This window comes from Marmota monax, unplaced genomic scaffold, assembly GCF_021218885.2.
Source record: "Marmota monax isolate L192 unplaced genomic scaffold, Marmota_monax_Labrador192_F-V1.1 WCK01_AAM20220418_F8-fsc00055, whole genome shotgun sequence".
NCBI classification, from domain to species: Eukaryota; Metazoa; Chordata; class Mammalia; order Rodentia; family Sciuridae; genus Marmota; species Marmota monax.
In genome coordinates this window covers 8,704,913-8,731,440 of record NW_026695205.1, presented here as the reverse complement: position 1 = coordinate 8,731,440, position 26,528 = coordinate 8,704,913, and the positions used below count along the sequence as shown (strand labels likewise).

At 38.8% G+C, this 26,528-nt stretch overlaps 1 protein-coding gene across 1 annotated transcript; it reads right to left on the bottom strand.

Moving 5' to 3' along the window:
* Positions 1-553: 553 nt before the first annotated feature.
* Positions 554-25,451, bottom strand: Slc19a2 (solute carrier family 19 member 2). The gene is made up of 6 exons (XM_046430080.2): positions 25,107-25,451; positions 18,149-18,751; positions 8,059-8,281; positions 6,818-7,010; positions 6,305-6,446; positions 554-3,458 (listed from the first exon to the last, which is right to left on the bottom strand). The coding sequence occupies exons 1-6, from the start codon at positions 25,308-25,310 to the stop codon at positions 3,330-3,332; spliced, it is 1,494 nt and encodes a 497-aa protein (XP_046286036.1). The 5' UTR covers positions 25,311-25,451; the 3' UTR covers positions 554-3,329.
* Between the last annotated feature and the right edge of the window lie 1,077 nt (positions 25,452-26,528).

Here is a 26,528-nt window from a genome sequence, read left to right as displayed (position 1 = left end):
TTCATCTTTGTATTAACATAAGTGCTTCAAAATATGAATAAAAAAGAAGGGAGGTGGGTTTAAAAGCTTATGATTTACATTTTGATTGCAACTAAACTTGAGAGTGCAGTTCTGAAATTAGCTAAAAACTAACTGTAAACAAAGTAAAGGGAAATGAGTTCACTTCCCAATCTCCTACTCAGTGCCTGTGATGACAGTGATTTCAAATGTGTTCTCTCATTTCCTCACAACAATCCTGAAGTATCATCTCACTTACAGATGAGGAAACTTGAGGATAAAAACAATGACTTTCCTAACATGTCAAACCCAAATTGCAAACCTAATATTTTAAATCCTTCTGACAGCATTATTTACTGAAGTTAAGCAGAGGAATTATTACAATTTCCTTTTCAGGAATCAAAGATGATGTCCACAAATATCCTTCCTGAAGTATAACATGCTAAACAAATGTAAAATGTTAATTGTAGGAAAGATGTTATAAATCAAACACATAGCTATCTATTTCTATCATTCAAACATAGTACCTTGAATAAAGCATCTGGTAGACTAGAGATCAGTGATAGACATTTTAATGTTTCATGATGTTCTTTTTAAACAACTGCAGATAGCTGAATTCATCAAATGCCATTTATATAATTCAGTATTCACATAGCACCCAAATGTGTTTTGCAACAAAGGACAAAAACAAGACATGGTCCCTGCTCAGAAGGTTCATAATCTGAAAGACAATAAGATACTGAGGATGTATCTATAGGAACAGAAAACAATTTTTAAAAGTTTTTGTTTTTGGCAGGACAGTTTTCCAGTCTTCAGTGATAATCAATGAAATCCCTTCAGTGGGTTTTAGAATAGGATATTAAACAAAAGTACTCTTTTGTGAGTACTGAAAGAAAAAACTGATTTGGTTTCTGGGATATGATAAATGATTGTTAACCAATGGCAAGAAGCTACATCTCTGAGTATCAGAATATTTGGGGGTGGAACAAAGAGGCTAAGGAGTTTTAAAACAAGATGATATTTTCAGCCCTGCGCTGTTATAATTTCCTTTATTTTAAAAATTTGGTTAACATTAAAAGGGAGTGTAGGTCTACATTTTCTATAGGGAAGAATGCTTTAAAAAGAGAGATGAGAGTTGCCAAGATGAAGATTAAGAAAAATCAACAATGCAATGTTGATTGTTGTTTTTTCTGGTGGTGCAGTGCTAGAAAAAATGATGAAAACTGAAACAAGGGGAAAGAGTAAGATCACAAAACAAAGGAAGAATTAACAGGGTGATGAAAGGTTAATTATAAGGTCAGAAGAGGGGGAGGATTAATATAAACTTTGTCCTAGAAAAAAGTAAAAGATTTAAATATGTAATGTAAAGCTCCTGTTGAAGCAGAAGATAAATTTTAAATGATCTTGATTAAGAAGGGAAAATATACTTTAAAATATTTATTTAATAAAAATAATTTTATAATCTATACAGATTTGAATAAAAAGTACAATGAATTATTTTCGCTTCTTCGCAAAACTGTATACAGTACAACTAGCACATTGAGTTTAGCATTCTACAAATATGGCCACACTAAGATATGAACATATTTTTGTCTTAAATAGGTAAAGGCTCAGATTAGGGTGCCACAAACTGTGAATTAAATACCAGGGAAATATTGCTTTGGTAACATGAACAAATTGATTGTACCACAGTCCATTTTATTTACAAAATTAAATAAAATTCCTCAAACACTACCTTCCTACTTGTTTGGGGGTAAACAATTCCCTATAAAACAAAAAGGAATCAGAGCAAAAAATCAAAAAGTAACATTGCAGGTTGCTACCTTTATGACATCACTTACCCTTCCCTTCATTGTCAGAGTTGTTTTCCTTTCCCTTGATTGTTAAGGAAGTGAATAGAAATGATCTTTTTTATCCCCATCCATTTGCTTCTGGGATTCCTACTTAAATCATACAAACATACCAATTTTGCAATCTTGACACTATTATGAATGCTGTTTAGCTGTGTTGTTCTTAAAGTTAACACTCCAGCTAAAAGTGCCTACCTAGATTCTTTTTCACAATAAGGCAACAAAGTTGGCTTTAAAATAGTGTTCATGTCTCTCAAATATTAGCAGCCCCTTGGGAGATTGACTTGAGAGTTAAATACATACAGAAAAACTTTTTTCTTCCAAGTAACTTGGAATCACTAGTAACTTTTAACTTAAACAAATATTCAAGATGATCTGCCTTTAGAAACAAAGGCAGACCTAAGTTACAAAATGGAGGAACCAAATCTAACCTAGTTCCTGCCCACTGAAATAATTAAAAAGAGGCTCAGTTTATGGAAGAAGGCCTTGGAAAAATCTAACTCCTACTGACATCTTTATCTCAGATAATAAAGTAAAAATTATATAAAAGCTATAAATGCAAGGAAGTTATTTTAAAGAAAAAAGACTTGTTTGTTTTTTGGAAAAAAAAGGGAATGAAAAAACAAGATGGATTAGTTGTATCTTTAACCCACATGAGTTTTTCATCATGGAATTAATAGTCCTTCATACTGAATTACAAAAGACAAACAAACCTACTGATTATGTCTCTTCATTTAGATTACTAGCAAGCTTGAAACTTGTCTTCTTTTCTAAGTGAGCTTCTCTGGGAAGCATATGAATAATGCAAAAAATGTACTTCTAAAGAGTTTTCAAATACATAATGGTCAAGATAGGAACCAAAAACATTAATACAATGAATTTTTAAAAATAACTTAAAAATGAGAACACATACTCCTTACAGGACAGAACATTAAACCAGAGCAAATATTGCCAGTGATAGAACAACTGTCATCTGTAGAAACACAAATGCATGTGAGTAACACAGAGATTAGAATGAAATTGAATAGAGGCAGGTGCTTATAGGACATATTTCTCTCAAGGTTTGTAACATCGTGTGGCTTCTTTGAGGCCCTGTCCCACCAGGCCAAATGTTCAGCTAGTGGATACAGAGGTGCATGTGACCTATACAACACCAAACTCATTTGCTAATCAAGTATATAACACATGTGCTGCTTGACTGCTTTTGATTACTTACTTAATTTTCAAAATCAAGTTCACTTCTGAATCAGAAAAAAGTCATCCTTAAATTAGCTCTCAAAAATAATCCATGAATTAAACTTCACTGCTGGCTCCTCTCAACAGGACCATAATACTCCAGTAATATAATGTGTTAAGTGGCTGCTTTGAAGCCATGAAATATGCATATTCATAAATATTTGCTTAAACCTTAAAAAATTAAATACATCCAGGCAGTTGCTATGCAGAGTTCTTGCCATAAGAAGCAGCCCATTCAGCAGTGTATTATGAAGCAGTTACTGCAGAACCTGATTCTTGATCTTCCTGCTTTCTGTATTTCTTGATAACACTGACTGCACCATTTACCAGGAAAACCACAGCAATGAATGCAAAATAACTGGCGTAGATCAGGAACTAAAAGAGAAAAAAAGTAGCAATTTGCATAATTATTAGAGATGAGCTGTTTCATTTCATGTATGTGAGTATACCATATATAACTAAAGGTATATTCAGAGTTTCTCAATACAACTTCAAACATTGCATGCTTACACCATGTGCCAGGCATTAAAGACACAAAGCAGCAGCCTAGCATGGCAGTTCTTAATTCTGACTTCATTCCTTACTAGCTTTGTGACCCTGAATGAGATGCTTAACCATTGAGCCTTGACTTCTTCATTTACAAAATGGAGTTCATACCAATTGCTATGTCATAGGTCTATTGGGAGAAGCCAATAAAATGTAGAAGTTTATTAGCGTATTACTGCTGTTAATAATATTGTTTTAGCTGGGTGTGGTGGTGCACTCTCATAATCCCAGCTAGAAGGTTGAGGTAGGAAGACTGATAGTTCCAGGGCACCATGAAAATTACATGAGACTTTGCTTCAGGAAAAAAAAAAAAGGTGGACACTGGGATGTAGCTCAAGTGGTAGAGCCTTTACCTAGCATGTGTGACTCCTGGGTCTAATCCCCAGTACTACAGACACACATAAAAGGAATATTATTATTTTCATTGTTGTTGCTGCTATTATTCTTATTCTTGAGTCATGGTTTGTGTTATGCTTTGGATCTGAATGTCCCCCAAAAGCTCACATGTTGAAGGCTTGGTCCCCAGGCTACAGTATTCTGAGGTGGGGCTTCTGGGAAATGACTGGATCATGGGGTTCTGACTTCATCAGTGAATTAACCCTCTGATGGCTTCATAATTTGATGGCATTACTGGGAGGTGATGGAAATAAGGAGGTAGGGCATAGTTAAAAAGAGTGGGTTATGGGAGGTGATGTACTCTGGGGGGACTATCTCTTGTCCCTGGCCCCTTCCTTTCTGGCTTACTCTCTGCTTTCTGGCTACCATGAGATAAACAGCTTTCTTCAGCCACACCCTTCCACATGATTTTTCTGCTTCACCTCAAACCTAACAGCAAAGTAAAAATAAAGCTTTTCCCAGATAAGCTGATTCCATCAGATATCTTGTCAGAGTGATGAAAAGCTGATTAACACAGTAGGTATCCTCAAACTGAAGATCAAGTTCAAAGATCAAGAACTTCCATTCTTTTCCAGAAGAAGGCAGTAATAGGATTACTTTTTATAAGACTCTTCCCTAAAGCAGCTTTATAATGTGATTATATAGTTTACCAACATCATCATCATTTAATTCTTAAAATAACTTACTAAATACTTATAAATTGGTTCAAAGGCACAAGAAGAGTATGGCCTTAAATCTCTGAGCCAAGTTCATTTAAATTTGGATATATTTAAAATAGGAAGCCTGTTAACTAATCATGGCAGTTAGTTTCAGCATAGTACACAAAATTCTATTATTCCACAAGTTTAAATCCACCATTTCTACAAGGATGTGCTATCAAATTTCTACTTTAAATGTCAGCCATATGTTCTTCAACTGTAATAGGCTGTAACTCTTCCTTACCAAATAGGATGACAGGAACTTAGTTTTCTTCTATTCTCTATCCCAAAGTAGGTTTTAGGGTTAGACACTGGTTAAAATCCTAGCTCTTCCATACACTGATTGTGTGATCTTAAATCACTTGACATCTCTCAGACTTATTTCTTGATATCCATTCCTGACAACCACCTTGCAAATTCTATATAAAGCATCTGGCACATACAGGATACTGAATGCACAGTACCCATTATCATTATCTCTCCTTTAGACCTCTTTAATTTAAAAAAAAAAAAAAAAGTTAATTATTGCTAACATGTTGGGTCTTTGTGTCCTAAGAAAACTAATATGTAAATATGGGTAGTATTTATGGAGGTAATAATGGGGACATTTATGGAGGGAATAATGGAGAAGGAATCATTTGGGCTGAGCTGGGCTGAGACTGGGGATAGACACTTCTTGATTCAGTTGCCTACTATAACAAAGTACAGAGCAAATGCTAACTACAAGTTCACAATACATGAAGGCATACACAACTATACAATTTCTGAACAAATAAAGATATTCATATTGTCTTTGGGTGTCTATGCAGGTGTTTTCTCAATAGGTCATGTTAAGAATCAAAATGCTGTTTGTCCACTGCAAGTCATTCCATTGGTATTTGGGTGAGGGCTGTGAGATAATGAGGTATGTCATCTTAACCATAAGATATACTATTCCAGGCATCAATTAAGAAGGGGCTAGGGTGGCTGGGGTTGCCACTCAGTGGTAGAGTGCTCGCCTTGCACGTGCAAGGCCTTGGGTTCGATCCTAAGCACCACATAAAATAAATAAATAAAATAAAGGTATTGTGTCCAACTACAACTAAAATTTTTTTTAAAAAAGAAGGGGTTGGGGCTCAGTCGTACTTAGGGTACTCACCTAGCATGTGAGGCACTGGGTTCGATCCTCAGTACCACATAAAAATAAATAAAGTCATTGTGTTCATCTACAACTAAAGAAAAATATTTTTTTAAAAAGGGGGCAGGGAGCTGGGGTTATAGGTCAGTGGGAGAGCACTTGCATAGTATGTGTGAGGCCCTGAGTTCGATCTCCAGCCCCACAAAAAGAAAGAAGGACTAAGCCCAGAAGGAATCAATAATATCTCTCAGATGAAATAGTCCCTTTAGGCTAGTTATACTCAAGAATGCTCTAGGGCCTCATCTAAAAGATGATGATGATCTCAACATCCTCCACATAAAAGAACTAAGGACAAGGAGGTAACTGGAGGAACAAGTTTTTTGGCTTTGTTTTCATGAAGTATGTTCTACTTCTGTCACCCTGATCACATCAGACCACCTTTAATGCCAAAGGAGAGATCTTACCTGAGTCTCAATTTGTAGGCCAAGGCCACTGGCATCTACCACAATCAGCGTGAGCAGAGTCTGCAGTGCAAGGGCAATGAAGGTATTTACACCAAACACTAGGGCATAGCGTTCCATGCTGAGGTTTGCAGCAATCTGAAAACTTTTTTAAAACAGTAAAAGGAGAATTAATAGACAAGACTGCTTCCTGGATAATTATAATCTTTAACTATGAGGAATAGCTCCTTCTTTCCATGTCAATTCTCTTCCCAATCAAATGAAAAAAATTTGTTGCTGAATAATGTAAATTCCATGCAAAGATCTAAAAATAGTAGGAATATACAAAAAGGGAATAATCAAATCTTGTCTACATGCTTCCTGAAAAGAAAAACTGATAATGCACATACGGTATGATGCTGCTTCCCACTTATCTTTTAACTACAAATCTGAATTTCTTGGTTTGGGAAGCAATCAAAAAGTTTTTAATCCTGTCACATATTTTCCTTACACTGTTTTTAAAGCCAAAATACATACGTTGCTATTGTGATGAGTAACATGTAGATGGTTCTGAAGACAACATAGGATGCATAGCACACCCAAATGTCACCCACAGTGTCCATGACATACACTGCAGCAGCAATCAGGAGAGAGCACAAAGATAGTGTCATTTCTCCCCAAGTTGACCAGGATATTTTTATATAACCAACCATAAACACAGCAATAGCACCTATAAAACAAGAAGACAATAATCTAGTTATTGAACTTTATTGAACACACACATTTCAATAAATTAAAATTATATTTTAATTTATCAAATTTTACAAATCAGCCAGCTCAAGATTAATGGAGGCCTTGAAACTCAGGCAGAGAATTTTGGACTTGATGGAATAAACAACATGGAGCAACTGAGAAATGACAATAGACTAACTTAGGGTAGCTGGCACTGAGATGGAGAGAGAAGACACAGGCCTTAGGAAAAGTGTCAGAGAGAACCAGGCTTCTAGTTTGACAACAGTGCAGCATACATATTGTCTCCTTCAAACCAAGGTGCAATCTAGTATATATGAAAGGGCCTGTCTATCCTTTTGGTAAGATAATGATGCTGAGAGCTAAAATATATGGAGTGCTTTCCCAGGCACCATTAATAAGTGTTTACAGATATCACATAAAACCTTCCAATGACATCTAAGTAGGGCAACAAATAAGAAACAGACAATGGAATTATAATGTGAAGGGCACAGACTCTAAAGCTATGCCCAAGCTCAAGTCTTGACTTGATCTTACTGCTTGCATATATGCAACTGTAGGCAAGTTACCAACCTACTGTCCCAAGTTTCCTTTGTAAAATAGTGATAATAAATGCATCTATCTCGGGAATTGTGTGAAACTGAATTACTATATGTAGAACATTAGGATACATGTTACTATACATAGAACATTAGAATAGCACCTAGCACATATTAAACTCAAGTGACATTAGCTATTATTGCATATTGCTACTTAAATTTCACATCAAGTGAAAAAAACAAAGATAATGAGAAACTTGGATAAACAAAGAAAACAATTCTGAAAATTATTTATCAGCTTTCCCTGAAGCTTATAAAAAATTCAGGTTTGTCAGTCGTATAGTCCCCCACCACTTGAGCCCTTCTAAGTTCTCCTACATAAATCAGAACTCAAAATAAAGGGTCTTCAAATTTGGGAGGGGGGACTAAAATCAATCACAAGTGGCTTAACTACCAGTTAAGCCCTTACTGCCATCCTGCACTACTTGCCCAGTAAGGTTGAAACGGCCTCCACGCCACCATTGTAGATTGCAGCATGGCGAGAAGACATCACCTTCTCCCATAGGCCCTGTGTGTAGTTCACAACTTGAAAATAGCCACAGGTGGAGAGGGCCCACCACACAGACCAGCAGAGTAGAGGGCGGGAAGAGTAGCAGATCAAGAAGTCATTCCACAGCACCTTCAGCACAAGGAGACGATCTGCCCTGGGCTCCTATGAAGCAAGAGAAAACAGCTCAAACACTCTGATGGAAATTGTACAGGAGGCAACGACAGAGACTGGATTTTCTATTTAACAGACTTCTTTTTCCTTGTAAAAACAAACTTCTTATTTTATATAAATAAATAAGTAAACAAACTTATTAGTAATTATATTTATCCCTGGTAGGGAAGATCACTCTATAATCTCACAAATGACTATCTAAAGTAAGGGCACAATGTCTAATGATAACATTAATAACAGTAATTAACATGAACTAAGTACATACTAGATATACTTATTTAAGAGCTTTCTACTGCCTCATTTAATACTCAAAAATAATAGATACATGACATGAATAAGGAAACTATGTCTCACATAATTAAATAGCTTGCCCAAGAAGTATTAGAACTAGGATTTGCACTTAACTTCTTGATCTTCAAAACCTACTATACCCTGCTGCCAGAAATCTTACATAAACTCTGAAGTATTAATGATATGCCAGTCCATATGCTAAAGTAGTAGTTTCGTGTGAATTATTCATGTGTGTATTGTGAGAAGAGAGAGACTATGTGTAAGAATACTGGGAAGGGAATCTAGGGCCTCATACATGCTAGCTAAGTGCTCTACCACTGAGCTACAATCTCAGCCCCTAAGTTGTTATTATTTTTTAATATTTGTTTTATTTGTAGTTGGACACAATACCTTTATTTTATTTATTTTTATATGGTGCTGAGGATTGAACCCAGGGCCTCACACGTGTGAGGTGAGCACTCTATCACTGAGCCACAACCCCAGCCCCCCTTAATTATTTTTGATGAAGAACTCAAAATATATCAGGTCCAGTTATAAGGTAAGCACCTCAGTCCAGTTCTGATCATGAAAGAAAACCACTGGCTTTGGTGATGCCTCTTTCTGCAATATTACCAACCTTGACCCCAAAGCAACAGGCTTTGAGAAGAACTCACAAATAACTTGTGGACTGGACTATCACTTTGACTCATCCTACTTCACTCTTCCTTTCTATAAAATCAAAATAAAACTACTAACTCTTCAATGTTTCATACAACTATAATTTACTGTTTAATTATGGCTTAATTAAATGGTCTATAATCTCCAATATCCACAGTCTGACTTTCCTTCAGGCTTGCCCAAGAAAAACGGCAGTATTTTCAGGCCAGTCAGAACAGCTTCCAAGCAGCACAGCAGCCTGATATGGGATCAGAAGCAGAGCCTAGGATATCACAGAATTGACCTGAATCCTAATTTTCATCGCACTATAGCCAACCTGATAGACTTGTGGTGTCAGCCTAGTGAAAGATTTTACGGATCAAAGTATAGAGAGAAGTGGATCTCATGAGTGCTCTTAAATTATGTTCAGGAGCATTATCTGTGCGATTCTGCATAAATTGCTAATTTCTGATTCTAATGCTTATCTCTACAGTGAGAGGGCTGATGAGATCTAGTCCCTTTTAATATGCTCCGATTGTTCTAGGATCTGTGCTCAGAATCAACTCTAATCAAATTTTACAACTCTTCAGCATATAAAAATATGTCATTTCACACATCTATAAATAAGAAATTTCAAGTTGGTCTAGGACAGAATTTTTTAAACCATAGGTCACAATTCATCAGTAGGTAAAAATATGGATTTAGTGAGCAGTGACCTGAATTATAAAAAAATAAATAGAATGGAATGTATCGGAATAAAGTATAATGTTGCAAACATCTTTTTTGTTATACATAAAATATATGTGTGTGTACTGGTTGCTATGTAAAATATTATTCCTGTTTTTATTCACATTCAAAAAACTTGGTCTATAAATATCTATAAAATCTTTAGAATTATGGTTTTGTTAATATTTAAATTATACACTTACGCCTACCCTGCAAGAAGCCTTGGGTTTGAGACCAACCACTGCAAAAATTAAAAAACAAAATATATTTTTTATGTATTATACGTAAGTATATATAGTCAGCCAAATCCATTTTAAAACATTTGGAACAGACAAAAAGAGAGTTCTTATTTTATTTGTTTCTACTATATGAGACCTATTAAATGATTATATATACTTGCCTCCCCCAGCAACCCTTTGTTGATTTTCCAATGTCAGCTAACAAATTCTGATGGAATCAGCATTTCATCGATATTCAATCCCTGGTCATTTTGGCCAAATGTGGCTGTAGGTTCCCTAGTGATCAAGGGTGAGTCTCATGATGAGTATCAACCAGGCTCTAGAGGGTGCCTCAGGCTCCTAGTGACAATAACCTAAACTCCAGCTAATAACCTGAGATGAAGAATGGGGTAGGAAAAGGAGAGAATTTTCAATAAGGACATGAGAGACCACTTTTGAAACTACTGGGTAAACTCTAGGTACAATGCAGACTCTGTTCAGGGTGGTTCTTTATTCTCATTTAGTCTACACAACTTTCAGAGCTCAGTATTAAGTCTGCCAGAGCCCACATGCAAAGCTGGAATGTTAATAGGCTTATTTCCAAGTATGTCCCAGAAAAACTAAAACTAATTCAGTGTGGATGCAATGAAACTTGTCCCTTATAGTTTATAATGTGATAGAGGGGGTTAAAAAAAGTAGGTGACTGGGGAGGCAGTTCATCTTCCTGGAAAGACAGAATGAGTAGATGAATTATTTTAAATGTCATCTCTCTTTCTTTATAATCGCACTTCAAGTATTTATTGCATTTTTTGCGTGTATATGTGCATCTTCATACATGTACTTGGGGTAATGATGTCCATCATCTTTCCTACCCACCTATCTCCTCCCTTCCCCTCCCTCCCCTTTGCCCTATCTAAAGTTCCTCCATTTCTCCCATGCTCCCCCAACCCATCCCATATGGATCAGCATTTTCATATCAGAGAAAACATTAGGCATTTGGCTTTTGGGGATTGGCTTAACTTCACTTAGCATAATATTCTCCAACTCCATCCATTTACCTGCAAATGCCATGATTTTATTCTCCTTTAATGCTGAGTAATATACCTTTGTGAGTATACACCACAGTTTCTTTATCCATTCATCTACTAAAGGGCATCTAGGCTGGCTCCACAGTTTAGCTATTGTGAATTGTGCTGCTATAAACATTGATGCGGCTGTGTTAATATAGTATGCTGTTTTTAAGTCCTTTGGGTATAAACCGAGGAGTGGGATAGTTGGGTCAAAGGGTGATTCCATTCTAAGTTTTCCAAGGAATCTCCATACTGCTTTCCATATTGGTTGCACCAATTTGCAGTCCTACCAGCAATGTATGAGTGTGCCTTTCACTCCACATCCTTGCCAACATTTACTGTTGTTTGTATTCTTAATACCTGCCATCTGAATGGAGTGAGATGAAACCTTAGAATAGTTTTGATTTGCATTTTTCTAATTGCTAGAGATGTTGAACATTTTTTCATATATTTGTTGACTGACTGTATATCATTTTCTGAGAATTGTCTATTCAGTTCCTTGGGTCATTTATTGATTGGGTTATTTATTGTTTTGGTGTTAAGATTTCTGAGTTCTTTATATATCCTAGAGATTAGGACTCTATCTGAAATGTGTGTGGTAAAAATTTGCTCCCATTCTGTAGGCTCACTATTCACCTCACTGAAATTTCTTTTGCTGACAAGAAGCTTTTTACTTTGAACCCATCTCATTTATTGATTCTTGATTTTATTTCTTGTGCTATAGGAGTCTTATTAAGGAAGTGGGGGCCTAAGCCAACAAGAAGATTTGGACCTACTTTTTATTCTATTAGGTGCAGGGTCTCTGGTTTAATTCCTAGGTCCTTGATCTACTTTGAGTTGAGTCTTATGCATGGGGAGATATAGGGGCTTAATTTCATTTTGTTGCATATGGATTTCCAGTTTTCCCAGCACAATTTGTTGAAGAGGCTACCCTTTCTCCAAAAATGTTTTTGGTGCCTTTGTTTAATATAAAATAATTGTATTTATGTGGGTTTGTCTCTGTGTCCTCTATTCTGTACCATTGGTCTACAAGTCTATTTTGGTGCCAATACCATGTTATTTTTGTTCCTATTGCTCTGCAGTACAGTTTAAGGTCTGGTATTATGATGCCACCTGCTTCACTCTTCTTGCTAAGGATTGCTTTGGCTATTCTGAGTCTCTTATTTTTCCAGATGAATTTCATGACTCCTTTTTCTATTTCTATGAGGAATGTCATTGGGATTTTGATTGAAATTGCATTAAATTTGTATAGTGCTTTTGGTAGTATGGTCGTTTTGACAATATTAATTCCGCCTATCCAAGAACAAGGGAGATCTTTCCATCTCTTAGGTCTTGTTTAATTTCTTTAGCATTCTGTGATTTTCATTTTAGAGGTCTTTCACTTCTTTTGTTGATTCCCAAGTTTTTTTTGTTTATTTTGTTTAAGCTATTGTAAATGGGGTAGTTTTCCTAATTTCCTTTTCAAAGGATTTGTCTCTGATGAACAGAAATGCTAGAGTTTCAAGAACTATGTTAAATAGAAGAGGTGAAAGAGGGCATCCCTGTCTTGTTCCAGTTTTTAGAGGGAATGCTTTCAATTTTTCTCCATTTAGAATGATGTTGGCCTGGGGCTTAGCATAGATAGCTTTTACAATGTTGAGATATGTTCCTGTTATCCCTAGCTTTTATAGTGTTTCGAACATGAAGCATGCTGTATTTTGCTGAATGCTTTTTTTGCATCTATTGAGATGATCATATGATTCTTATCTTTAAGTCTTTTGATGTGATGAATTACATTTATTGATTTCCGTATGTTGAACCAACCTTGCATCCCTGGGATGAATCCCACTTGATCATGGTGTACAATCTTTTCAATATGTTTTTGTATTCAATTTGCCAAAATTTTATTGAGATTTTTACATTTATGTTCATTAGAGATATTGGTCTGAAGTTTTCTTTCTTTGATGTGTCTTTGTCTAGTTTTGGAATTAGGGTGATACTGGCCTCATAGAATGAGTTTGGAAATGTTCCCTCTTTTTCTATTTCATGAGATAATTTGAGGAGTACTGGTTCTTTGAAGGACATGTGTATCCATCTAGTCCTGGGCTTTTTGTGGTTGGTAGGCTTCTGATGGCATCTTCTTGCTTGAAATTATCTGTTTGACTTGTAAATATCATCCTGATGCAATTTGGGCAAATCATATGACTCTAGAAATTTACTGATGCCTTTGATATTTTCTATGTTATTGGAATATAAATTTTCAAAATAATTTCTAATTATCTTCTGTATATCTGCAGTGTTGTCATGATATTTCCTTTATAATCACGAATGTTAGTAATTTGAGTTTTCTATCGCCTTCTCTTTGTTAGCATGGCTAAGGGTTTATCAATTTTAGTTTTTCAAAGAACCAACTTTTTGTTTTGTCAATTTTTTTCAGTTATTTCCTTAGTTTCAATTTCATTGATTTCAACTCTGATATTAAGTATTTCCTGTCTTCTACTGCTATTGGTGTTGATTTGTTGTTCTTTTCCTAGGGCTTTGAGATGTAATGTTAGGTCATTTATTTGTTGATTTTTTCTTCTTTTAAGGAGTGAACTCAATGCAATGAACTTTCCTCTTAGTACTGCCTTCATAGTATCCCAGAGATTTCGATATGTTACATCCGTGTTCTCATTTACCTCTAAGAATGTTTTAATCTCCTCTTTGATGTCTTTGGCAACCCATTATTCATTCAATGGCATATTATTTATTCTCCAGGTGTTGAAGTAGCTTCTATTTTTTATTTTGTCATTGATTTCTTATTCCATTATAATATGATTAGAATGCAGGGTAGTATCTCTACTTTTTGTATTTGCTAAGAATTGCTTTGTGGTATAATATATGGTCTATTTTAGATCCACGTGCTGCTGAGAAGAAAGAGTATTCACTCGTTGTTGGATGAAATATTCCATATGTGTCTCTTAAGTTTGTTATTCATTGTGTTATTGAGCTCTGTAGTTTCTTTGTTTAGTTTTTGTTTGGAAGATCTATCCAATGGTGAAAGAGGTGTGTTAAAGTCATCCAGAATGATTGTGTTGTGGTCTATTAGACTCTTGAACTTAAGAAGAATTTGTTTGAAGAACACAGATGCTCCATTGTTTGGGGCATATATAATTGTTATGTCTTGTTGGTGTTTGGTTCCCTTGAGCAATATGTAGAGTCCTTCTTAATCCCTTTTGATTAGCTTTGGCTTGAAGTCTACTTTATTTGATATGACAGAAACCCCTGCTTGCTTCCGCAGTTCATGTGAGTGGTATGATTTTTCCCAACCTTTCACCTTCAGTCTGTGGATATCTTTTCCTATGAATCTCTTGATGGCAGCATATTGTTAGGTCTTTTTAAAAATCCAACCTGCCAGTCTATGTCTTTTGATTGGTGAGTTTAGGCCATTAACATTCAGGGTTATTATTTGAGACATGATTTGTATTGCTGGTTATATTTGTTTATTTTTGACATTTAAAACTTGACTTAGTTTCTCTTTTGATTAGTATCTCCTTTAGTGTAATAATTCCCTTTGCTGATTTTCATTGTTGTTTTTCTTTTCCTCCTCATAGAATATTTTACAGAGGATTTTCTGTAGTACAGGCTTTCTAGTTCTAACTAGAAAATTAACTTTTGTTTATCATGGGAGGTTTTTATTTCGTCATCAAATCTAAAGCTTAATTTTGTTGGACATAAGATTCTTGGTTGGCACCCATTTTCTTCCAGAACTTGGTATATGTTGTTCCAGGATCTTCTAGTTTTCAGGGTCTGGTTGAAAAAACTGCAGATATCCTAACTGGTTTCCCCCTATATGTGATCTGATTCCTTTCTCTTGTGGCTTTTAAAATTCTCTCCTTTTTCTGTATGCTAAGTATTTTCATTATAATAATGCACCTGGGTGTGGATCTTGTGATTTTATACATGGGATGTCCTGTAAGCCTCTTGTATTTTATTTTCCAATTCATTCTTCATGTTTGGAAAATTTTCTGATATTATTTTATTGACTAGATTGTTCATTCCTTTGGTTTGGAACTCTATGCCTTCCTCTAGCCCTATAATTCTTAAACTTGGTCTTTTTATGTTATCCCATAATTCTCAAATGTTCTGCTCATGGTTTCTTTTCATCTTCACTGTCAACATTCAAGATTATATATTTTGTCTTCATTGTCTGAGGTCATGTCTTCCAAGGGTTCTAGTCTGTTGGTGATGCTTTGTATTGAGCTTTTAATTTGGTTGTTTCTTTCATTTCAAGGATTTCTGTTTAGCTTTTTATCAGAACCTCTACCTCCCTATTGAAGTAATCTTTTGCTTCCCATATTTGCTTATGTAGCTCTTTATGGAAATGATCTTTTGCTGCCTATAATTGCTTTCTTGTATCATCCTTTAATTTACAGAACATTTTAATTATGTACATCCTGGACACCTTCTCTATCCTTTCTTCTGTTGTATTGGCCATGGATTCATCTTGGTTTGTTGGGGGCACCTTCTTCCCTTGTTTTTTCATGTTGTTTGTGTGTTTTCCCTTCTAGCACTGTGGATCAAAGGTGTTACCCTATAGGCTTATAGTGTCCCTGCAGGTTTCCAATACCTCTCCTTTAAGGGGGAGAATAATGTGAACAGATTCCAATAAAACAATATACAACCTTAAACCAAATAGCTGCTGTTAAGACATTAACAGTTTGTGTCAATATACAGAAATGGTAAATTCAATTATTATCTACAATATAAATGATTTGCAAGAAGGGTCTACAATTTCTGATGGTGGACAATGAACTGGGGTGAGGTGTAGGATGAGATGCTGAAGGGGTAGGAGGTGAGAATATATAAATGATTTGCAAGAAGGGTCTACAATTTCTGATGGTGGACAATGAACTGGGGTGAGGTGTAGGATGAGATGCTGAAGGGGTAGGAGGTGAGAATATAGAGTTATTAGATCTTAGGAAGCATGAAAGAGGAATCTAAAGAAGTTGGTTAGTAGATGGAGAAAAGAGAAAAAGTGATTTTTGAAATACAACTATGTGGGAAGATAGTAGAATACAAAAACCAAATATAAATATTAAGAAAAGTAAAAAAAAAAAATAAAAAAGTAAAAATAGGAGATAAAAGAAGATACAATACCACTGTAATATTCTATTCAAGCATCCCAGTCCTCAGTAGCCTAATTATTGAAAAGTACTTGGTTTCACAAATGTTGGGGATGTGAGGACAGGAGGAGAGAAAAAAAAAAAAAATCTGGAAGGAAAACACAAGGATTGTTTTTGTTGGAGATCAGTATCTTTCCTGCTTCCCTTCTCATCTAATAGGTGGGTTGTCTGTTGTTTGCTGGCATCTCCACCCTCAGGATGGTGAAGGTCATTAGGGTGAGAGGATTGGTCTTGGGGGCATGGCTCCTGGAGGTGGGATACTGCACCCCAAAGATCTCCTTTGGGGCCCACTCATGTGATGTGGGCTCCTGGTCTTATCTTCTTATATCACCTATAGACCACACAATTCCTGGTCTCTAATTTAGTCTCTAAACTGTATCTCACACACCACTTTCTACTTCCCAATCAGGAACCTTTCTTTCCAGAGGTCTTGTGGGCTGTGCTCTGGGGGCTGTGCACCTGCAGCAGAAAGCTGTTTTATATTGGGCAGTTCAGGACCAGATTTTACAAACTACAGACTGGTTGTATAGCTACAAGCTCTGTGCTGGGTTAGTGGCTGCCAGGGAGTGGGGTGAGTTGGGGACTTTCGGTACCTTGATATTATTTCTAATACCCAGCAGTGTTCCAAGCTAGAAGTGGCTCCAACTAAAGATGGCAACAAAGGTGTCTCAAGATGGAGGCATCCACTTTCAGCAATGGGGTATGGGATTGGGTGGGGCCAGGCAGTGGCCTTGAGTGGTATGTTCAGAGATGCAGCTCTCTGGCATGCAGTAGTGTGGCTGGTGGCTGTCACCGGAATCAGTGCAGCATTCCCAGGTGCAGGCTACTATGTGTAGGGGACTGTGGCAGTGGTTCCAGTGACTCAAGATGGAGGCAACCGAAGAAGCCCCATGTTGGTAGGTGGGGGTCCATTCAAAATGGGCAGCCAGAGTTCCTATGCGTGAGCTGCAGCAGGGTTTTCTGTGTCGGAGCAGCAGCCTGGAGTCCTTCGTGGGTGCTAATGCCAGTGGTCCTACTCTGGCACCCAGAGGACTTGCGTAGCCGATGGTCAGGAGTCTGCTGAGGCCATGCAATGAGGCCTGGAGACCTGTGTAGCACAGCGGCCGAGATTCCCACGTGAAGCAGCTGTCGGGGGTCCTCTAATTGCTCACAAGGAAACAGTATTTCCACTACTTGAATCCCAGGTTCCAGAGTGACACAGAATGCAGCCTCCCTCTAGCATCTCCCATTATCTTAATTGTTCTCTTGTGATTCTCTTTCTTTGCATTATTCATTACTATCCCACTTTGGCAAAGTGTCATTTGAAAAATAAGTAACATACACTACTTTAGCATAAAAAAGGAAAACAACTTTCTATCTTTAAAGACTGTGGGCTTCAATTCGGAAACTGGAAGTAGATATAGAACATTTATCAGAATCATTTAATCTGTTAGCCAGATTTTTCTGAGCGCTAGCTTTATATACTTTATCAAACACTGGGGACAGAAAGATGAAGTAGACATAGCCCCTGGAATCTAAGACATTTCTGACATTAATAATACAATGTTATGCCAGTTCAATTTTGGAGGTCAAGCACTCCAGGGGAACATTTGTCATTCTTAATATAAATCAATGGTATCTTGAATTAATGAATGAATGAATCAACAAACCCACTCATGACAAAACTTTAAATCCAAAACCAAGATCTAGCAAGAGGGGTTTTCCCGTCTGTCTTATCACCATTAGTCAGCCCTCAAAAAACAGCAACTACAAAACATTTAAGGGTGAGCTTACCAGTTCCTCATGCGGAGGCTCCTCCAAATTTAGAGGGATTTTGGATTCCATGTCCTCCCACCCAGGAAGGTGGTTAGAAGCTGGCGTGTTAGAAATAATGCCACCATTTTGTACCTTTATGCCATTTACTCTTTGGCAGGTAGAAGGAATGTGGTGAAAGAAGAGGCTCTTCTGTGGCATGGGCAGGAACCAGGCCACAGCAAAAGCCACAGAAACACAAGTAAGAGAGATAACATTCAAGCTGAATAGGGACCAGCCTGCTACTGAGACAAGGATCTGCCCTAGGACAGAGCCCACTGTGAAGCCCATCAAGGTGGCACTTCGGCAGTAACTTGTGACTTTCTGGTACATGCTTAGGTCCACTACACTGTAGATATAAGAGTAATAGGCAATTTCTGTGGCTGTGGCGATGCCATAGAAGAATTCTAAGAACTGAACGGCCAGCAGTCCCTGGGCATAGAGCAGCATGAACCATGTAACAATAAGGCTTAGTCCCTGTAGTAGAACAACAGGTTTATAACGGAGGTAGTCTGTAGCAACGAACACAGGAAACAGCAGCACCAGGTAAGAGTATGTCCAAACTGGATAAATTTCATTGAAGACCTGGTAAAGAGAGAATAAAAATCTCTTAGTGATCGAAACACTCAAAAAGAACTTATTTTTATAAAACACCTACCAATGCTTCAAATACCACATTCTTACCAACCAAAGAAACCTTGTCAATAACAGTTCAGATATCTGTTCAAAATATCCTTCCCCATCTCTACTCTGTCATCTTTTTCTTAATAAAATCTTTTCCCTTTCATAAAAGCTCTTCAGGCTTCCTTATCCAGGAAGACTGCTGAAGTTGATATTCAAAGTTCTCTTGATACCATCTCATATCAGTGTCCCCATTTAACTCATAACACTGGTTCATAGCCATGGCTGTATACCTCTCAAGAAGCTTTAAATATTTGGGGTTTCAAGATTTTTTTTAAAAAACTTCCTAGAACTACTGTCTTGTAGGTTCTTTAACATGGGACCCAACATTCATCTGTATACTCTAACAGCCAGCATGCTTAAAAGATACGGGGCTCTGGGTTGGGCATGGTGGTGCATGCCTGTAATCCCAGTGATTCCAGGAAGCTGAGGCAGGAGGAATGAAAATTCAAAGCCAGCCTCAGCAACTTAATGAAGACCTGTCTCAAAATAAAAATAAAAAGGGCTGGGAGTGGGCTGGGATTGTGGCTCAGCGGTAGACACTCACCTAGTACATGTGAAGCCCTGGGCTTGATCCTCAGCACCACATTAGATAGATAGATAGATAGATAGGTAGATAGATAGATAGATAGATAGATAAAGGTGCTGTGTCCAACTACAACTAAAAAATAAGTATTTTTAAAAAGGAAGGTCTGGGGATATGGGTCAATGGTAAAGTGCCTCAAAACAAATTATCTACTTGATTAAAAAAAAAAAAGATACTAGGCTCCTTTAATGTTTTAGAAGAAGTACAGGACAAGGGAGCTTTGATCCTACTCACTAATTATATCTTTCTAATTTTAATTTTTGGAGCAAAGGAATAGGTAGAGAGAGTGAATCAGTCCTAGCATCTTGACAGAACAATTCTCTCAGGATAGTAGGATTATAGGCAAGTTTTGTCTTTTTTTACTTATTTGTAATTTGGAAGAAGATTGTAGTTTTTTCCATCTTTTCAAATTTTAAAAATTAAATTTTTTCCTTGAAAGATAATTGTACATACTTATAGGATACAGTGTGTTGTATCAGTAAATGTACACACTGTATAATGATCAATTCAGGATACTTAGATTATCCATCACCTCAAACTTTTATCATTTCATTATGATGGGAACATTCAAAATCATTTCTTCTAGCTAATCACCCTTCTGCGAATAGTACACAAGAACTTACTGCTATTTTCTTTTTAATGCATATTTTAAATGGCAATATAATTTAAAATAATCTTTAAAGCAAGCATGAAACTAGAACGCTCCAGCTGGAATTACAATTCTACTACTTGCTGTGTGATTAGAGGTGCTCCTCTGTCTATGATGGCTTAGGTTCTGATGAACTCATTCTAACTTGAAAGTACAAGTCACTCAGCACACCTAGCCTACCAAGCAGCAGCATCTAGCAACATGCAGCATTGGCCACTTTTCCTTGTGACTGTCTGGCTAGCTGGAAGCTATATTTACCACCAGCATCACTAGAGAGCAAGGCACCATGTATTGGTAAGCCCACGAAAAGATCAAAATGAAAAATGTGGAGTATGATTTCAAATGAATGTATATTGCTTTTGTACCATCATAAAGTAAAAAAAAAAAATCCTAAGTTGAACCACTGTGTATCAGGAACTGTGCAAAGAATATAGAATAGAGGTTGTTACATGCTGGGAAGGATGAGGGAAAGATGAATAAAAAGAGGCTGGATAACAGGTACCAAAACACAGAAGGAAGAAGTTCTGGCTTTCCACACCACAGTGGGGTAATAACCAAGCATACTTTTTATGAATAAGGTGTAGTGCGGTGGGCAAAGGCTCCAAATATGAAGAAATGGTAAAGAGAGGGAAATGCAAACCACCCTGTTTGATTGGTGCATGATGTGCACATTTTTTCTGCACTGTACCTCATTAATATGTATAATTATTGCAGGTTAATAAAAAGAAAATTAAAAACAGTTCCTGTTGCTCCCTTATTCCATCTTTTGTTTTAGGACACCGATTGACCTCTTCACTTCCAGTAATTGTGCTTAGACATATTATATAACTTTTAATAATGGTTTTCCCTAAATAATTAACTGTCAAGTTTCATTATAAAAGTCCTATTCTTTTAATGAATGCCAACTAAAACACAGAGGGGTGGGTGATGGGTTGTCTTTAGCCTACTGTAATTAATAGGCCTGCATTTCTCCTATTAGAGACATCTAGCCCTGGTGAATGGCCCTCTTACACTAACACCAGCTTCCTAACAGTGAGTCCCCACTGACACACTATACACCCTGCTATGCACTTCACCTAAAATAGCCCCAACTGATCCAAACAACAGCACTGCAGGGTAAATGCTTTCATCATCCATATTTTGCAGTCAAGGAAACTTGGTCTTAGAGAAAGGTTAGGTGAACTATCCACAGGCATCACAGTGAGGACTGGAAGAAGGAAGATCTAAACCAGACATTCAGAACCAGATATTCTGAATCTACCACACTGAAACCCCTGGTTTCTTCAGTCAGAAAGGGTACTTGAGGCCTGCAAGTGCTTTTTCAATCTATATGGAAGTGGGGTTTTGGGGGTTGAGGGGTCCCCCCTCAGTACTGGGTATTGAACCCAGGGGCACTTAACCACTGAACCACATCCCCAGCCTTTTTAAATATTTTATTTAGAGACAGGATTTCATGAAATTGCTTAGGGCCTCACTAAGTTGTTGAAGCTGGCTTTGAATACACATCCTCCAGCCTCAGCCTTCCAAGCTGCTATCAGCCCTTGAGGTATTTTTATAGAACATTTGTCAAGATAAAGACTGTAATACTGCAGACAGTCTCCAGAGCTTAGCCACTGGGTTCCCAAAGGAGATTATCCTTTCTTTTCAATGACACCATCAGAAGTTATTACACCAGAAAACACTTCTTGGATAAATACTTTGAATCTTGAAGGGGAACTTCCTACAGGCAAAATTGTACAAATTAAAGACCTTTATTGTCTATGCCCCATCTTCTCACCTCAGGTAAAATCTGCCATGTGATCAAAGGGAATTGATTTTATTCTATTCAAAGTATCTTTTGCAACTTTGGATCAGAGTTTGTGCTTTCTTCTGAGATATAAAAAGTCAAGGGAAAACAATATAGACTTTATTTTAGAATCAAGTTTCAATTAAACTATTTAATAAACACCTGTTAGCACAACACTGTTCTCAGTCTATTTAGAGGTGATTAATTAAAAAAAAAAAAAAAAAAGTAAAACGCTCTCTCCAGGAATTCTGAACCTGGTGAGGAATATGCATACATATAAACACTATTTATGATGGAAATGGCTTTGAGGGGGATGTTGAAGGATGAGAAAGAAGCTACAGAAAGATATCAACAGATATATATGGGAAGATTATTCCAGAGATCATGTTGTAATACAGGTCAATGGATGGTAGTCTGTGGATATGCTGGACCTATGACTATAAGATCAGTATGAATGAAGCCTGGCTATGTAGAAGTGGGGAGAGGGAAAAGGAGATAGTGGGAGATAATGCTATCAAGGAGGTAAAAATTAGACTGTTAGGCTCTGAATATCAGGAAGAATACACACAATGATTAAAAAATCAAAAACAGAAAATGCCTTTCAAACCACATACCACAAAGAGATAAGGTTAATAAAGTTTTTAGAAAAAAAAAAGGACTATTTTATTGAAAGTATAAGAACACAGTCAAACTTTAACCTGCTTAAAACTTACGAAGTGGTAACTATTCTAAAGTTTATGCTATTCCTAAAATTTAAGGGGGGGAAAATCCTCGGAGAGTGGAAAGATAGAGGAAATTCTATCTTTTGGACTTCGGTCATAGTAGCTCTACTTAAGATGACCCATTCAGGTCCTTCAGAAGTCTTCTGGGGAAACACAAACTTCAGTACATATGTCATTGAATGTGGTTTGGTATTTACTTATAAATCATGTGCTATTTTTTATTTAACTGTCCATTGCTAAAAAGCAAACACTCTTTCAGTTACTAGTTATCTGAAAAATCAAGGGATTTGCCACAGGGTAAGCAGAGCCATACTGCAATAACCAACACAATCAGCTCTGAATCCAGGTTCCTCAAAAACAGAGGACCCTTCTTCCCAGATCACTAGATTCCTCTTCAAACCCTGCCTTCCTCCCCATCTAATATGCAATAACAGAAGCATGCTTATGTTTCTATTATACAAGCAATAAATATTTACTGGATCTTTCACCCCTGCTTCATTTCTATGCCCCTGAACATATTTGATTCACCCTAGAAAACTTCCTGATAAGATAGAGCACAGAATAATGACAGCACAGAACACATGACAAAACAGATCAGCTTTCAAATATCAACATTGGGGGCACGTTCCTTCCCTACGTGCTTCTCTGTCCGGCAAGGTACACAAACTGCATATCACATGGCAGTTCATATGAAACTTTAATTGTCAGCTGCTCATAAGTAGAATTACTTCTGCCTCTGTGGCCATGCCTCAGATTCAGTGGCTGTTTGGGGTCTCCAGAATCATACCTTCTCAGGTTGGTGCAGTAATTTTGTAAAATCATTCTGTTCATAAGAGATGGTCCTTTCCACTTTATTGTTGATTTTAACCAGTATCAAAATTCAAATGGGGGGTTGGGTTGTAGCTCAGTAGTAGAGCGCTGGCCTCACATGTGTGAGGCCCTGGGTTCGGGTCCCAGCACCACATAAAAAAAAAAAATAAACAATTAAAAATAAAAATATGGTGTCCATTTACATGTAAAAAAATAAAATTTTAAAAAATTAAAATGGGTGATGAATAACTGTTACAGTTCCTTGTGTGGATATCCACAAGACTGAGAAACAGATGATGTAGAGTTGGGCAAAAGTCATCTCTACACTCACTGGGGTGAAACAATGTCAGACACTTAAATGAATCCAGGATTTCAATACTGATTCAATTCTCTCTCAAGTGCCCTTGGGAAAAAAGACACACTGGAACAACAAACTGGACTATGAGTAATTATATCCTGCCAGTCAGCAAATGACTCTTGTAGTGCCACCTCTTGCTCTGACCTGTTATGCTGAGTAACTGAATTGCTACTCAAAAGAGGTGAGTATGGTTTAAATCAGAGGAATATTTTATAGCAACTGGAGCAGGGAGGCAGGGTGGGAGGAAAGGGAGATAGAAAAAAATGAACAACTAACCAGCCACCACTCAATTGATAGGAGGGTAAAGAACACCAGACCTCAGCTTTCACCTTTTGCAGTATTCAAGGAAAAGGATGTTCAATCTGCTTTATTTTGACCCTGTGGTAGCACTTTGGGTTTAACTTATTTTCATCTTATATGTCTTAATGCAAAACCCAAATACTGGGACTGATGATGCACTTTAAGAGTTAACCACATCATTAAAATACATTATGATTGGCTGGGTTTGTAGCTCAGTAGTAGAGCGCTTGCTAGCACGTATGAAGCACTGGGTTTGATCCTCAGCACTACATAAAAATAAGTAAATAAAGGTATTGTGTACATATACAACTAAAAATAAAAATATTTTTAAAAAGTACGTTATGCACTTCTGAAATCCTTATCTGGGGGTAATCAATCAGCAAGAAGTTCTTGACCATGGATTATGGCTCTCAATTACCCTGAGCATCACAGCAGGTACAGAGCCTTCAAACATCTCACCTAAAGCTGAAGAGCAAAACTAACGTCTGAAGCAATAATTCACAATGCAGGAAGAACTATAAGTGCCAATTTACGTGATACCATCTCCTTTTATCCCAGGAGATGGGACTTAAGGGGGGAGGGCTCTCTTTGGATACAAACTCACCTAACTGAAAATACGACAAATTAAAATGAGGGATTCTTGTCCTGTACTGTCGTTATTTGTGCACATCCATCCTGTCAGCGGTAAGCAAAGGAGGGGCTGGGAAGGTCAAGGGAGACCCTTTCGGAAAGCCGTGGCTGCCTACTCTCAGCCCACGGGTATTCACCGGACCTCCACCTTGCCCAAGTACAGCCTGCTGCGTTCTCCCTGTCAAACCCCGGTCCCAGCCCGCAGCAGGGCTGCCGGGCCAGTGGGGGCAGAGTCTCAAAGCCGCACCGCTGCGCCACCCTCACTGGCCCGGAGCACGCCGCCGCGGGCTGGGCGCGCTCTGACTCCGGAGGGCGACGGGAAACCGAGAGGAGGAGGGGCAGGGCCCAGGTCGTCTGCCCCGGGACAGCGCCGGAGCCGCGACAGGGACGGCCCCGCGCCCGCCGCGCTCCCGCCTACCTCCCGCTCCGTCAGGTTCTTGTCGGGCCCCAGCAGGTAGGGCGTGAGGAAGGGCTCGGAGGGCCGCAGGCTGGCGAAGAAGCCGTACGCGCAGAGCAGCGCGGTGGGCAGGAACCAGCACCCGCGAGGGACCCGCGCAGTGCGCAGGAGCATGGTGGCCGCCGCCGCCGCCGCCCGCCGGGACACCGGGCCGGGCACATCCATTCGGGGCGCGGGAGGGGACCGGCCCGGCCCCTTCCTTCTGCTCCGCCAACTGGAGGGAGTCCCAGGTGGCGACACCTACAACCTCTAGTGACACCTCTTCTCCGCAGGGCCAGCCGCTCCCGGCCGGTGGCCGCAGGGCGGGGCCTAGCCTCCCTCACGTGTCCTGCGGAGCCTCGCGGCCGCCCGGCTCCAGTGCCCGCCCCCTCGCCACCGCCTCCAGGTCGGGGCCAATCACGGTAGGCGCCCGGCACTCGGCTTCTCCCCGATTGGTCGTCGGCGGCCCCTCGCCAGACGCTGACGTCGAGGGGGCTGGCCGCGGGCTCGCCAGGCGCGCGGGAACGGGCATCGCTGCCGGCGGCTCAGTTCCCGCTCGGCGTCCCCTGTGCCTCAGTGTCGGCAGGCGCTGCGAGTGACCTCCCTCACAATTTGTCACCTTCCCTCTGAGGCCCGCACAGGTGTCCTCCTCGAAAGACGTGGCGACCCCTGCGGGCAGGGGCGGGGAGTGGCAACCCTTTTCCCCAGCGCCACGTGTGGAACTGGGTTCCTCCGCCCGAGTGGGACCGGGCCGCGAGTGGGCGCCGCGCGCCGCCCAGAGCGCGAGGGAGAGCGAGGCTGGGCGCCGAACCGCCCGGGAGCCCCGAGGCCGCGAGCTTCCCCGCCACGCTGTTTGCGAGAGCTGTGGCGAGAACCATTGAACTGCACAGTGTAATCTACGGTGCAGAAGAAAGTGGAAACTCTGAGTCATCCAAGCAATCGGGAATGGTCGATCTCATTTCAAAACAAAACAAAAGTCTTGGCATAGTTTTCAAAGACAAAGCATGACAGGAATCTCCAGGGCTTGCGCTCATCTCCTGGGTGCTTTCTGCTTGACGCACAGCCTGACTACCCATCCACTGCGGGCAAAGCTGCACCTGTAAAGCAGTTCTTCCTGTGCAGTATTTGTAGAATACAGATCCTGCCAGAAACCTATGCAAACATTTTTGGACCTTCTCTTTTGCTTTTAGGTATGTTATGAGAAGTCCAGCTTTTTATGTGAGCATCAGCAGCAAAGCCAGATGGAATACCATACTAGTGACCCTGCATGTGAATGCACCAAAATATGCGAGTTGATCAATCTGTGAAAAAAAACACAATCCATGGTATTTATACCTCTCAATGAGTCTTTTCAAAGAGTGGTTCAGGAATCCTTGAAGGTCCCTGGGACCTTCTCAGAGGATA

Excerpts from the sequence above, each read along its gene's own strand:
- Slc19a2 (XM_046430080.2), bottom strand. The coding sequence starts at position 25,310 with ATGGATGTGCCCGGCCCGGTGTCCCGGCGGGCGGCGGCGGCGGCGGCC. Across the intron at positions 7,011-8,058 it reads GGCCGTTTCAACCTTACTGG|GTGCTATTGCTGTGTTTATG; the intron begins GCAAGTAGTGCA and ends CTTGTTTTATAG. Across the intron at positions 6,447-6,817 it reads TTACTCATCACAATAGCAAC|TTTTCAGATTGCTGCAAACC; the intron begins GTATGTATTTTG and ends GTTTTAAAAAAG.